Source organism: Vombatus ursinus, unplaced genomic scaffold, assembly GCF_900497805.2.
Source record: "Vombatus ursinus unplaced genomic scaffold, bare-nosed wombat genome assembly UNPS02005286.1, whole genome shotgun sequence".
Taxonomy (NCBI): domain Eukaryota; kingdom Metazoa; phylum Chordata; class Mammalia; order Diprotodontia; family Vombatidae; genus Vombatus; species Vombatus ursinus.
The window spans coordinates 13,297,231-13,311,685 of record NW_020945064.1 but is presented as its reverse complement, the minus strand read 5'-3'; the positions used below and the strand labels follow the sequence as shown (position 1 = coordinate 13,311,685).

Sequence of the window (14,455 nt, the reverse complement as noted above, 5' to 3'; positions counted from 1 at the left end):
ATGGTTAGATCAGTTCACAACTCCACCAAGAATGCATTAGTGTTCTAATTTTCCCACATCTTCTCCAGCATTTGTCATTTTCCTGTTTTGTCATATTAGCCAATCTGATAGGTATGATGTGGTACCTCAGAGTTGCTTTAATTTGCATTTTTCTAATCAATAGTGATTTAGAGCATTTTTTCATATGACTATAGGTTAACTTTAATTTCTTCATCTGAAAACTGCCTATTCATATCCTTTGACCATTTATCAGTTGGGGAATGACTTGTATTCTTATAAATTTGACTCAGTTCTATATATATTTTAGAAATGAGGCCTTAATCAGAGACACTGGCTATAAAAATTGTTTCCCAGCTTTCTGCTTCCTTCTCATCTTGGTTGCATTGGCTTTGTTTGTGCAAAAACTTTTCAGTTTAATGTAATCAAAGTCATTCATTTTGCATTTCATAATGTTCTCTATCTCTTATTTGGCCATAAATTCTTCTCTTCTCCATAGATCTGACGGGTAAACTATTCCTTGCCCTCCCAGTTATGCTTGTCATATAACTGGCAGCCTTTATATCTAAATCATGTGCCCATTTTGACTTTATTTTGGTATAAGGTGTAAGATGTTGGACTATGCCTGGTTTCTGCCATACTGTTTTCCAGTTTTCCCAGCAGTTTTTGTCAAATAATGAATTCTTATCCCAGAAGCTGGAGACTTTGGATTTTTCAAACCATAGATTAGTATAGTCATTGAATATTGGTCATGTTCCCATGCATTTTAAAAGGTATATAAGAAAATACAAAGTAACAGAGTTGTCCTGATGACTTTGTTGGCGAATACACATCTAGACAGAAATACAAAATCTTTCCCCAAGAGTCCTCACCTAGAAGAAAACGTGAGGCATCAGCAGAATCTACAATATATGTATTTCCCAGAAGAAAAATTGTAAATGTAAAGGTAATCCTGGTAACATGTTGAGGCAATTGAAAAAGCAAACAAATATAAATCTGAAGTTGCTTTGGGGTCATTTAACTGGCAGACAAACTGAGACATGATCTGAACTGATAAGTATGCCCCTCAGAACACAATTATAGAAGTAGGTAGTAGAAAGTTTCAGTACTTAATTTCTTACATGATGTCCAGCAAATAAGTTAACTTTGATTCTCAATAAATCTAGTTGGCATCTTAGATTTAAGACTTCTTTTACTGGCGGCCTGAGTGGACACAGACAGTAGATTTGCTTTATGACCTCTGAGTTAAAAGTACACGAGGACAGTTTCTAAAGTTGCTTTTCCTTTGACGGTCTGAACAGCTGTTCTTGAGGAGACAGATCTAACATGGACTTCTTAGTTTATTCTGGTGCCTGGTTTCTTGGCGTTTTAGTTAACTGGTGAGAGTTTTTAAACAGTTTAAAAAACTCTAATATAACTATATTAAGAAGGGGTACTTTGGTCATGGCTCAATTGTTAAGCCACTTGAAATATTTTAGTTTTTTGGGTGGTCCTTGGTGTTCTTAAATTATATTGAAATCTTGATAATTTTCTAATGTATTCAGTGTCTGGAAATCTTCCAGCGCCTTAGAACTGCTGGCGTTTTGTTTTTCAGAGCTGCTTTCTCCAGGTGTAAAAAATAAAAATTTTAAAGGCCACAGAAACTATCGACTTTTTGCAGGTATGTAAATTTGTGTTATATATTCAACAATACAGCTTGTATAATTATTTTGTTAAGGAATCACTAAATCAGGTCTACCTCACCTGGAAACCTAGGTTTCTGTAATTTGAAAATGATTCTTAGCCCCGTGCTAGTTTCAAAATAGGATCTATCTCAAAATTTTAATTTTTTTGGTCATTTGGCTATGTGACATGGTAATTGCAGTTGCAGTTTTTTATGAGGTGATGGATATCTCTAGAGAGGACATTGCAAGACACAAATGCTTAACTGTAGGATGGATTGATATGATAGGATATCCATGCCAAACTGTATTAAACACTGGGAATACAAATACCAGCAAGTATAACAGCTGCTACCCTCACAGAGCTTACATTCCAGTGAAGGGAGATAAGACATAAAAGTGCTAGAAAGAGACACACACACGCACACACACACACACACACACGCACGCACGCACACACACACACACACACACACACACACACACACACACCCCAACCATGGGATGTGGTGAAGGTAGGAAGGTATGAGGATGATGGTTACATAGTGGACAGCATGGTATGGGAAATGAATGAGAGCTTTTTGTTATACACATTGGTTAGTGGTAGAATGAGCAAAACTTGTCCCATCCTGGCCTTAAGCTGTAGTTCCCATTGCCACATCTGATGTCAGGATGTACTGTCAGGTTAAGACAAAAACACAACACCAGAAAACACCAAAGTTCCCAAACTGAACTGTGTGTGTGTGTGTGTGTGTGTGTGTGTGTGTGTGTGTGTGTGTGTGTTTAAAAAAACAAAGGTGAATCTGAATTTGAGTATGCTTTCATAGCACAGAGGAGTGAGTGGCAGTTGCTGCTCTGTAGGCCAGCTTGATTTTTAAACAAGTTGCTCTGTGTGTGTGTGTGTGTGTGTGTGTGTGTGTGTGTGTGTGTGCGCGCACGCGTGCGTACTTTACAATTGTTTTCTTTGATGTTTTGCTGAATTTCACTGTGCCATCCATATTTTTGCCTAGTCCCACTTTGGACCAGTTCTTATTTGTGAAAGAGCTGTGTAGTACTCATGTATGTACCTGATGTGAGGCCATAGGGCAAAGTGTGTCAAAGTGATTTGTACCATGAATAAACCATAACCATAACCGCCCAAGTGCTGTGCTTTTTACTGTTTGAGCTTACTGTCCCAGGCTTAATTTGTAAGTAATATTTAGTCGCAGCCACAGTTGTAGGTGAGATCTGGTTAGGTGAAGATTTGTATTACTAAAATAACATTATCAGCTAACTAAATAGTGATAGATGAAGCCGGAGTTCTGTGTGTCCTTTTCTCAGCCCCAATTGTGTCACAGCCTAACATTTTGTATGACTGTTTTTCCCTGAGGTTTCATGTTTGAGGATAAAAATGTCTGCTTAATTAAATATTCTGGTTAAAAAAGACTCCTTGGCTTATAGATTTAAAGCTAGAGGAGACGTTAGAAGTGATCTAGGCCAGCCCCTTTATTGTCCAAATGAGCAAATACCTAGAGAGGTTTATGTGGCCATATAACAAGAACTGGTCTTCAGAATCCCAAGTCCAGCATTTTTTCTACTCCAGACTAGCCACTATTGTGTGTGTGTGTGTGTGTGTGTGTTTGTGTGTGTTTTATTTTGAGGAGGAGGAAGAGAATTTCCTCTTGTAAGTTGTAATGAAGTATTACAATGAATAGTAGACATCTTAATTCATTAATTCAGGTTTCTTGGTTTTGAGTCAAAAAATCCTAGTACAGAAATTTTTATTAGTCTGCTTCTCTCATACACTATAAAGGATTTATAAATTGAGAAATTTTTCTCACACTTTGTTTTCTGTTTTAAATATGATCGATTGAAATCAGAAATGCTATAGCTTATCATTCTGTCTCTTTTTTACAGTGGTCTATCATCACGGAAACAGTGCAACTGGTGGTCATTATACTACAGATGTCTTCCAGATTGGTCTGAATGGCTGGTTACGTATTGATGACCAGGCAGTCAAAGTAATAAACCAGTACCAGGTGGTGAAGCCTTCTGCTGAGCGCACAGCCTACCTCCTGTACTATCGCCGAGTTGACCTGCTCTAAAACTTCTTTCTCTGTGCTGTGTGTGCAAGATCCCTACTTTCTAGATACCAACTCTGACTAACTTTTTTTCCTCTCTCTAATGGCTCTGTTGAGTGAAACTTTATTTCTCCTTTGCACCTGTGGGATAGAATGGAAAAGAAATTAACTCCCTTGGAGTTTGTGCACAGCATAGTTTATGTTGATTTTTAACTTCCAAATCAAAATCATTTAGTTGAAAGACTATTGCTTGATTTAAAAAAATATATAAAAACCCCTGTATTTCTGAATAATGCTGATTCCTGTGATGATAAAGGGGGATTTGCATCTGATTCCCAATTTAATTGCCTAATAGAAGAAATCCTGCACCAGCAACACAACTTGTGAATTTCTGTGAGAATGAATTTTATCTTTCCTTATAAAAGTGAAAAACTTTTTAAAATGCAACACCTTCTTCTCCCTACCCCCTTTAGTTTTTCATAAAGGATAAAAATATGAGCCAGTTCTTAGAGGAGAAAGAGTTTTTACTTTAAAAGAAAATGTACAGAAAGAACAAAAAATAAGTTGCTGGTTCTAAATAGGAAAAAAAAATTTAATAATTATGCGATGGGAAACTGCTGGAGTATACATTGCAGATCAAATATTTGGAGTTAAAATGTTAGGCTAAATAGATGGGTGATTGTAACTTTATTGCTATGAAAGATTTTGAACTGCATTTATGCTTCTGTGTACACAAGATTTTAAAATGGGCAAGATAATGAAGGTTGATATTTCTTTGTCTGCTTTGTTCAATTTTGCTGTCTGCTCGTCTCTAATGTTGGGTTTCTAATTGTACACAGTTTAGTGATATCTAGGAATATGAAGTTACCACCCATCAATAAAAATCACAAAGTTGGTTTAAAAAGGTGCGTGTTTCTTTGAATATAAGCGCCTTACCTCAATGTTAGGGGATTCATTTTGAGAATTGGGTATCTTGATGTTAAAATGAACACCTATTTAATCTAATGATAACTCCTTCAATGTTTTGATGTTTATGAGATACTTTCCCCATAATACTTTACAAAGTAGACAGGGTTAGTACTCTTCCCATTTTACAGATGGAAAAACTGAGACCAAGAGGTTAGCTTTCCCAAGGTCACACATGTATTAAATGTTAGATCCTATTTCTTGTTTATGAAAGCCTGACTAGAACTTGAGCCGTACTTTTCACTACAGCTATAGTGATTTGGATAAATAAAGGCACAAGAGAGTGTTCATAAAGTGATTATAAAATCTACATTTTTTTACCTGCCAGTGTTATTTAAAATAAACCTTATAGAAGTTGAGAACTTTTCTTTAGCCTGGAGTGTCATAGGTGGGATTAAATCTTGAGGTGTCACTATCAGAGAAGCAAAGGAATAAAGAGGAAGGTGAACATAATAATGGCGTGTCACCAGCTGTGACTGAACACCCCTTCCCCCCTTAGCCACCAGCGTCTTGGGCTTCCCATACCACTTGGGGCTTGAGTAATTTGTTGGACCATCGTCCCGAACTTTATTTTAAGAGCCTGTAAAAGTTCCTTGTGGTTTCTAATTATGATCTGGTGACAGCCTAGAGCTGGGGTATCAAACATGTGACCTGCAAACATTCCCAAGTATGGCCCGAACCAGATTAAAATGTAATTGGGAAATATTTAGCAAAACAAAAATATAATCAAATGTCAATAACATTATATTTTAAAACTAAGTCAATATGTGGCCTGCAGGGATCCTTATGAATGGATTAGTGGCTTCTACTTCTATTTGAGTTTGACATCGCTGGCCTAAAGATCCTGTGTTCCTCATTGAAAAAAAAATATATGGGTAACTACATTTCAAATTTAACACCTGTGGCCAACTCTGGTTTTCTTCCCTGAATTATAAATTATGCCATATTCAGTTCCTTAAAGCTTAAGAATTAAATGATGCTTAGAAGTCAAATTACTTGTAGGGAAAGCCAATAATAGTAATAGCTCCGCCAAAGATCATGTAAAATCCAGTTTTCAGGCACTTCATTAAACCATAAATTCTTTTGTAATATGGGTTAAATCTGTTTCTCATGGATGTGGTGGTGGAGAGCTTGTTTCATCCTGTGTAATCTGAGGGTGGTTTTTGTCCCTTAACCTCAGCATTATAGCTGTCTATCTGGTTTGCTTTATCCTTGTCCTTTTTCAGCTTTCACTCATGCCACTATCTTCCCACAATTCCAAAACTTCAGCTGGCTATTGAGTAATTGTTAGTGAATCATATCAATCATTATTTATACACTCTGCATGTGTACATGCATGTGTGCACACAGCTAGGAAACATCTAGGATGAGGCTTTATGAAATACATTTAAATGCAAAAGTCATTCCCTAAGGTATTAACCCTTACCTCCTTTTTTGTTTTAGAAGCTTAAATATCACTTTCTATGAAGAAAAAAATGATGGCAAAATGTCAGGAATTTGAGAATAGTAAACAAAAAAACTTAAAAGTGTTCCCACCAAATTCTAATTAATGTATTTAGAGTTATTGCCATCATTTGATTCATCTGGGCATTAAGTTAGCCAATTAGCAGTCAGTAGATTATCTTTTCTCCCCTAGTTTCCCGTATAGAGGGCCTCTTCTTACAAGAGAAATAAGGCTAGTATTTGATAAGAGTTTCAGAATTAAGTGTTTCCTTCCTGCCAGTGATCTGGATTGTATTAGTATCTATCCCTTAGGTTCTCTATTTTTTTGTTTTAAATGCTGATTTGGGATTTTTTCAACCAATAGAGGCAGCAAAATGGTTGATAATCTTAAGCTACTTAACTTTGGAATTCCTTATATGTTATTTAGAATTGGATATGCTTTTCTGGTCACCCTGAAAGTGAAATGAGTTTTTATTCCCTACATGTCTACCAATTGCTAACAAGCAAACAGAGTTTAGAAATATCTTGAATGGGTAGATTGGAATTAAGAATTAGCCACAGATGATTGATTACCAAAGTGGGTAACTGGCTAACATGATTGAGAATTGATTGCCCAATGGATTGTTATAGTTCATACCAGAGTTCCTCAAAGTGTGGTCTGGGGGAACCTGGGATCCGTGGGAACCTTTCAGGGGATCTTCCGGGTTAAAACTATTCTTACTAATACTGAAGTATTTTCATTTGCAATATGATAACTATTGATAGGACCTACACAAGTAAAAGCTTTTTGGGGTCCTCAATTTTTAAATTTGTAAAGAGGTCCTGAGACCAAAAGTTTGAGAACCGCTGGTTTATACATTCCAGTACTTGACAGCATTTCATTCTTGTTGTCAGGAAGTCTAGACAAAAGATTTCCAGAATCCCAGAAGTGAATTATTAACCTAGTGTAGACCTCTTCATAGTGGTCAATTTCTTGTTTTGCACTCAAAATGTGAGGTTGCCTTCCCATAGTAGTAAATTAACACTGTAACCTTCTCCTGACTCCCAGTATGAGTGCAAAGGGATCTTAAAATGTGTGTGACTGGATTGTTTTCCTTTAATATTTAAACTTTTCCTGAAAAGAAGACGTTTTAGTGCATTTTTAAATATAATCCTACTCTAGTGAAAGAATATGATGAGGTAACTAAGTTGAAATGATTATCAGCTCATAAAACAGACAAGATACATCTTATTTACTGTCCAGGAAAGACTGGGCTTGGAAGTTTTATTTTTAAAAAGGGGGGTGAGGGGAAAGCTAATCTCCACACTTGTGCACGGGGCCTCTATTCTCTCTATCTGTCACGTTTAATGGAATCGAGTGTTTTGTTGTTTCCACAGAAGGGGACGCTGTCTTTTTCGTTCTGTATCAGTTGCTGACTGTATTAGGACGATACATGGATACTAGTGAATATGAATGACACAGATTTGTATTTTCATTGGTTTAAGAAAAAACCTGTGTGCCTAGTAAGGTAGGATGTTGATAGTAAAATCTTTTATAGTTAATTTAAACTGTTTCAAATCAGTCTATTTACTCGTTGTAATAGCTGAAGGAAACTTTAGATCATTGAAGTTGTAACGAAACTGAAATATGTAACTCCTATATAGGCTCCCTCTACCTGACACCAGCTCAGCCAGTTGAAAAGGAAAAAAATTCAATCAACGGGTGGTTTGATTTGATTTGGTTTTGACTTACCTTTGTTGGCTGCAGATGGGTTTGCCCGTTGGATTTTTCTCTGTTGAATTGACTGAATAAAAGAATGTATTTTGGAGAGTGTGTAGTTTACTTCCATCCCTACCGGTAAGTGAATTATGCCTGTTTTGGCACATTAGTTATCAACTAGATAATTATTTAACATTTCCTTGAGTAGGGATTAGTATATGATTGTCAGCAAATGACATCAGAAGTGGGCTGGAAAATGCAACAATTTATCTGAGGATAAGGGGAGAAACAGATAATTTGCCATAGCAAAAGGTATTTAGAGATCATCCCGTCCAAAAGCCTCATTTTACCAATGAAATTGAGGCCCAGAGACAAAAAGTAGTGATTACTCTTATTTAGGGTGGGTTATCATATGACGCTGGGAGTTAATAAGACAATTTTTACCCCTATTTACAGATGAAAAAATAGAGGTTCAAAGGTAAAAGTCCCAAGGCTACACCAGTTACTAGCAGATTATCTAGGTCTATTGATTTCCAGTTCAGTTCTCTTTATAGTATTCATTGCCTGGAGTAGTGTAACATAGTGGAAAGAGGCCATAGGATATGGCATCCGTAGACCTAAGTTCAAATTCCAGCTTCATTATTAATTCTATCTGTGACCTTGGGCAAGTCACTTCCTTGGTCCCCAGTTTCCTCCTTTGTACAGTGGATGACTGTACCCCCTCCTCTGATGCATTCTCATGTGCTTGGTTCTCTATGAAGATTAAAATGCCAGTTGAAATCATTATGTTGAGAACATAAGTGACATCTCGAGACTATTTGCTTATCGTTGAAAAGCACTGATAAGATAATGGATATGAATGATAGTGATGTTACTTTCATATTTTAATTTTTAAAAATTCATCCTTAGCCCAAGATAGAGTATTTAATAATCAACTATCTTGTAATTTATTTTGTGACATTTAAAGCAAATTAATTTGATTAAAACTAATCATAAAAAATTAACCACACAACATATATATTACTTAAAGCATAGCACTATAAACAGTTTCTTTCCAGAGCTTTCAAAACAAAACATGGCTATCTTTTGGGACTGGCCATTTATAAGGAAATAAATTGTTTTGTAGAACTAATTTGCCACCATCACTGCAGTGCTTTTCTTTTAATATCCTGTAAGATAATTAATTAAACATCTCCCTACCCTTCTCTCTATGAAATGCGTGTCTATAAGATGAATTTATTTAAAACACTGGTAAGTACTTAATTTTGTATGGAATATAAATTTTGAATTTGCCTTTTGGTTTGTATTTGAGGTCCAAGATTGTTATATTCCTGTTTTAATTCCTCCTTTTGTATGCTGTGATCATGGTTCAGGATAACTAGCCAAATGCTTATTTGCTAAAGATGATATTTTGTCAGAATGGTCTTTTACAGCTCAAAATGTCCATGCAATCAACTCCCAAGTTATATTTTAAGTCATTGTATTTACATTAAAGGTAATTTAAACTATCTTGGCTGCTGGGCTGTTTAATTTCTGAGGCGGTACTTATATTCATATACCCTTTATAAAGTACTTTCCTCACACTGACCCAGTGAGGTAAGTAGTTTGAATAATGTTATCCCCATTTTACAAGCAAGGAAAGTAAAGGTTACAAAGGTGAAGTGATGAGGCAGCATAGAATGCTGGGTTTGGAGTTAGACAATCTAAATTAAAAATCTGAATCTGGCACTTAGTACCTTTGTGACCTTGGGCAAATCATTTATCTCCTTGGTCTTCAGTTTCATCAAGTTTAAAATGAGTTTGGATCACATGACCTCTGAGGCCCTTTCCAGCTTCATATCTGTGATCCTGTGATTCTGTCAAGTCACTTAACCATCTCCAGGCCTCAGTGTTCTCATCTGCAAAATAAGGGGGCTGAATTATATGACTTTCCAGTTGTTAATCTGTCATAGGACTTACCCAACTCGTAAATGTCAGACCTGAGATTTAATTTGGGGAAGGATGGCTTAGAGCAGTAGGGTCAAACTCAAAAAGAAAGGCATCCCTACAGTAGCGTATTGAAGAAACATTGTGTTGTATTACGTTTTTTATTTATTTTGTTAAACATTTCCCAATTTCATTTTAATCTGGTTCAGGTCAGAATGGGGGAGTTTAGGAGTTACTTGCTGTCCGAGTTTGACACTAGTGGACTAGAATTAGTCTCTTAGGTTCCTTCCACAGTTTCGAAGAATTATGATTCAATTTGTAAAGTTTTGCCATCAGAATTTTCCCTTTGGGTTTCTTTGCTTTTTTTAATCAGAATTAAGAATGGGGAAATTTTAAAGATGTTACCAAAAAAATCGTCTTGTTTTCTATGCTTAATTTTATTATATGCCACCTTTTAGATGATTTGTTTCTATTATCCTTAGGAGCTACTGAATACTTAGTTGACATGGATGTATATTAAATAGTAATGATAATGATAAACACCAACATATTGGTGTAACTGAACTCTGAGTCAGACCTGTGTCCCTCCAGATGGATTTTTTTTTTTGGAGAATTCTGTTAAACTTTCAAAGAATCCATGTATGTACTACACAAACTACTCGCAAAAAAAAATTTAGATTTTTAATAACCTTTAATGAGACACATGGTTCTAATATCTAAACTAGTGAAGGATAAGGCAAAGAGAAGTATAGATGAATATCATTGGTGAATATACAAATATTGTAAATAAAATATTGGCAAAAAGACTAGTAATTTGTCAAAAATCATTATCAAGTTAGGTTCTGCAATAAATGCGGAAAAAGTCTTTTGCCAAAATATAACTCATTTTTTTATTAAAAAAAATTTAAGTTACAGGCATATCATTTTTTTAACAAAGTATCTAAAACCAAAAGCAAGCACAATATGCAATAGAGAAATATCAAAAGCTTTCTCAATAAATGGAGGGATAAAACAAGCATATACTCTCACACCTCTATTTGATAGAGTTCTAGAAATGTTAGTAATAACAAACAGTCAAAGAAAGGCATAAAGATAAGCAAAGAGAAGGCAAAACAATTCTATTTGTTAATGACATACATGGCTTAATTACAAAATCCTAGGATATTGGTGAAGAAACTAATCGAGACAATTTTGGCAAAGTTGCAGACTACCAGCTAAAAGTCAACAGCATTTCTTTATAATAAAATCCAAGAGGCATTAATAGAAAGGAAAGTTCCACTCAAAATAACAATGAATAAAATATTGGGAATTCATTTTTACCAAGGTCCACTCAGTATCATTGTAGGTTCAATTACGAAACACCCACCTGTTAAAGAAATAAAGAATTTAAATAGCAAGAGAAAGTCAGTGTTCATGGATGGACCTTCCATGCTTGAAACCTCTTTCCAGCTTGAGAAGGTGGCTGAAATGGAGATGTTAAAAAATATTTTCACAGTTGTGGTTTAGGGAGTGAATCCTTAACCAAACAAGTGATAGGGACAATTACCAAAGCTAAACTGGATAATTTTGAGGGTATATAATTTTAAAGCTTTTTCTTACTCAAAATCAGTGGTTCTAATAAGAATCAATCAAATGGAAAAGATCTTTGTATTAAATAACTCTGATAAGGTTCTGATATCCTAGACTTAGAGACATCTAACAAATAAGACTGAAAATCACTCCCCAGGAAATTGGTGGTCAAAGGACAGGAAAAATTAGTTCTTAGAAGAATTTCAAACTATTATCAATCATGTGAAAGAATGTTCCACATCACTAATAATAAAGGAAATGCACATGAAAACCCTGAGGTTTTACTTCCCAGCAAATTGGGAAAGATGATAAAAGTTAAGAATAGTTAGTGTTGGGGGGGTCTGTGGAAAGACAGGTACATGAATTTGTTGTGAATGGAGCTTAGAATTAGTATGCCTATTCTGGAATTAAGCCAGCAAAATTACTAAGACATCTATATCCTTTGACTCAGAATTTACACTGCTAGGCATATACCTTAACGATGTCACTGCCAGTAAGAAATCTTCCATATACACCAAACTGTACTGGCCCTTTTGTAGTAGCAAAGAAACAAAATGAATGCCTATTGATAGGGGAGTGTCTGAACAAATTGATACATGTACATATAATGGAATAATGTGCTATAAAAGTGACAAGGGTGATTAATAAAGAGAAATATGGAAAAACTTAGATGAACTATTACAAAATGAGGTAGGCAGAACCAGGAAAATATATGCAGTGTCTACAACAATGTGAATAGAAAATAAATGAGGATGAAAAAATGAGTGAAAGTGAATGCTCTGAAATGATGACCCTAAGAAGAAATATTAGAAAACACCTCCCTCTGCCACACCTAATCCTTTACAGAGGTGGTCCATGTGAAAAAATATATATAATAATTTTTTTATGTTAGTTAAGCTCAAAGGTTTTTGCTGTTTTTATTTCTTTCCTCTTTTTATTCTTATAAAGAATGGTGGTTCTCTGGAAGGGCGTAGGTGGATGTCAAAACAAAAGACATCAATACAAATTATTTTTCAATGAAGTCTCCCGTCCAAAGATGTTTAGTTTCTTGACCTCAGTTTTCTTTCTTTTTTTTTTCTTTTTTTATTTTTAGGCAATTGGGGTTAAGTGACTTGCCGAAGGTCACATAGCTAGTAAGTGTCAAGTGTTTGGTCTGAGACCAGATTTGAACTCAGGTCCTCCTGACTTCAGGGGCAGTGCTCTATCCACTGCGCCACCTAGCTGCCTTGACCTCAGTTTTCTTACCTGTAAAATGAGGGAATTGGACTCCATGACCTCTTTAAGATTTCCTTCTAGCTCTAAATCTGTAGTTCTATGATTGTTTTCATGACATTTTAAAAAAAAATCTTTTCCTGAGAGGAGATAATGTAGTCTATCAATTGTTAAGTATTTATTAAGTGCCTACTATATGCTAGGCACTCAGGGATATGAAGAAAAGAAATAATCCCTGACTTTGAGGAAGTTACTTTATTTTCCAGAGAGAAAACATGTCAATGTATAAGTATATGCAAAGTAAACATAAATATGAGACTGGTTGAAGGTGGGAGTCAGGAAAAGCCTCATATAGAAGATGAGCCTGAGATTTGCTTTGAATGATGCTGTAGATTCTAAAAGACTGAGGCAGAGGGGTGCATTCAAGCCATGACAAAGTTTTGTGCAAAGGTGAGAGATTGTGGGCATGAGGAAAGCAAGACCAGTTTGGTTGGATTATAGAGAGTGTGAAGGGGATTAACAAAGGCTAGAAACTGGTTGGAGTCAGTCAATGAAGGTCTTTTAGTGCCAGGTTGAGGACTTTGTGTTGAACCATAGAACAATGAACCACTTAGAGTCTGAGTAGTAAAGTGATGGGGTCAGATTCGTGCTTTAAGAAAATCATTTTGGCAACTGTGTGGAGGATGGTTTGGAGTGGGTAGGATGCAGTGAATGAGACCAGATACCTATTTGAGAGAAATTTGCGCAAGGATGATAATAGCATAAATGTGATAATTCAATCATAAGCTAATGAGGTTATCAAGGGAGAAAATGAAGAAAGTCATAAACAGAACCTGGGGGAAGATAACCCATGCTTGGGGCAGCTAAGTAGTGTGCTCAATAGAGCATCAGCCCTGGAATTCAGGAGGACCTGAGTTCAAATCTGGCCTTAAACATTAGCTGTGTGACCCTAGGCAAGTCACTTAAGCCTGCTTACCTCAGTTTCCTCATCTGTTAAATGAACTGGAGAAGGAAATGGCAAGCCACTCCAGAATCTTTGCCAAGAAAACCCCAAATGGGGTCACGAAGAGTTGGATAAGATTGAACAATAACCCACGCTTAATGAGTGGAAGATAGAAGGTGATCCAGCAAAGGAGAGTAGAAAGGAGAGGCCAGACAGCAAGGAGAACATAAAAGAGCCGTGTTCCAGAAGGAAGAACCCAGAGAAAGTGTTGACAAGATCAAAAGCTAGGAAAAAAATCTGTAGATTGAAGACTGAGAAAGGACATTTAATAACAAAGATCTTTGGTAACTGTGGAGGAAGCCAGTCTACAAAGGATTGAGGAGCTCTGTAGAGAACTTCTTCTGGGATTTCAGATAGGAAAGGTAAGAAGGGCTGTAGAGGTATAGCTTAAGGGAAGGGCAGCATCAGGTGAAAGTTTGGGGAGCACAGTTCTGTTTTTAAAGATGGCTGTCATTGATTGGCCAACCATGGGTCCCTGCCCAAGCCTCACTTGGGCATTGTTTGGTCTTCTTGGCTCAGGGTGAGTGAAAATTGCAACAATTTCTGTTTTGGCCTGAAACCCTGAGGGTCCTGTCTTTACAGATTTGTTTTGTTTTTTGTTTTTTGACTAAGTAAAAGAGGCCATTCTTTGCCTCATTTCTTACCTAGCCATAATCACTGAATAGGTGTTGCTTCAGTCAAACTGAGACCTGGGAAAGACCTTAGCTTAAAAAGGCCAAAGTCTCCCACTGCATCTGGAACCAACTCCAGTTGGTCCTGATCTCTATCTTGCCACTGGACCCAGATGGCTCCAGAGGAGAAAGTGAGACTGGTGACTTTGCACAGCCTTCTCTCACTTAAATCCAATTCATTTGCAAGTCATGGTGATGGGGATGAGATCTGAACCCCTAAAAGGAAAAAGATGCCTTAGGTGAATACC

At 36.3% G+C, this 14,455-nt stretch overlaps 1 protein-coding gene across 4 annotated transcripts in view; it reads left to right on the top strand.

The window, feature by feature from the left end:
- Window positions 1–4,622, top strand: part of USP10 (ubiquitin specific peptidase 10) — a 69,622-nt gene extending 65,000 nt beyond the window's left edge. For all 4 annotated transcript variants that reach the window (XM_027846440.1, XM_027846426.1, XM_027846431.1 and 1 more), the window contains 2 exons: window positions 1,592–1,657; window positions 3,555–4,622. In XM_027846440.1, coding sequence (XP_027702241.1) covers window positions 1,592–1,657; window positions 3,555–3,742 — 254 coding nt within the window. In that variant the 3' untranslated portion in view covers window positions 3,743–4,622. The remainder of the gene's footprint in view (window positions 1–1,591; window positions 1,658–3,554) is intronic.
- Window positions 4,623–14,455: the final 9,833 nt, after the last annotated feature.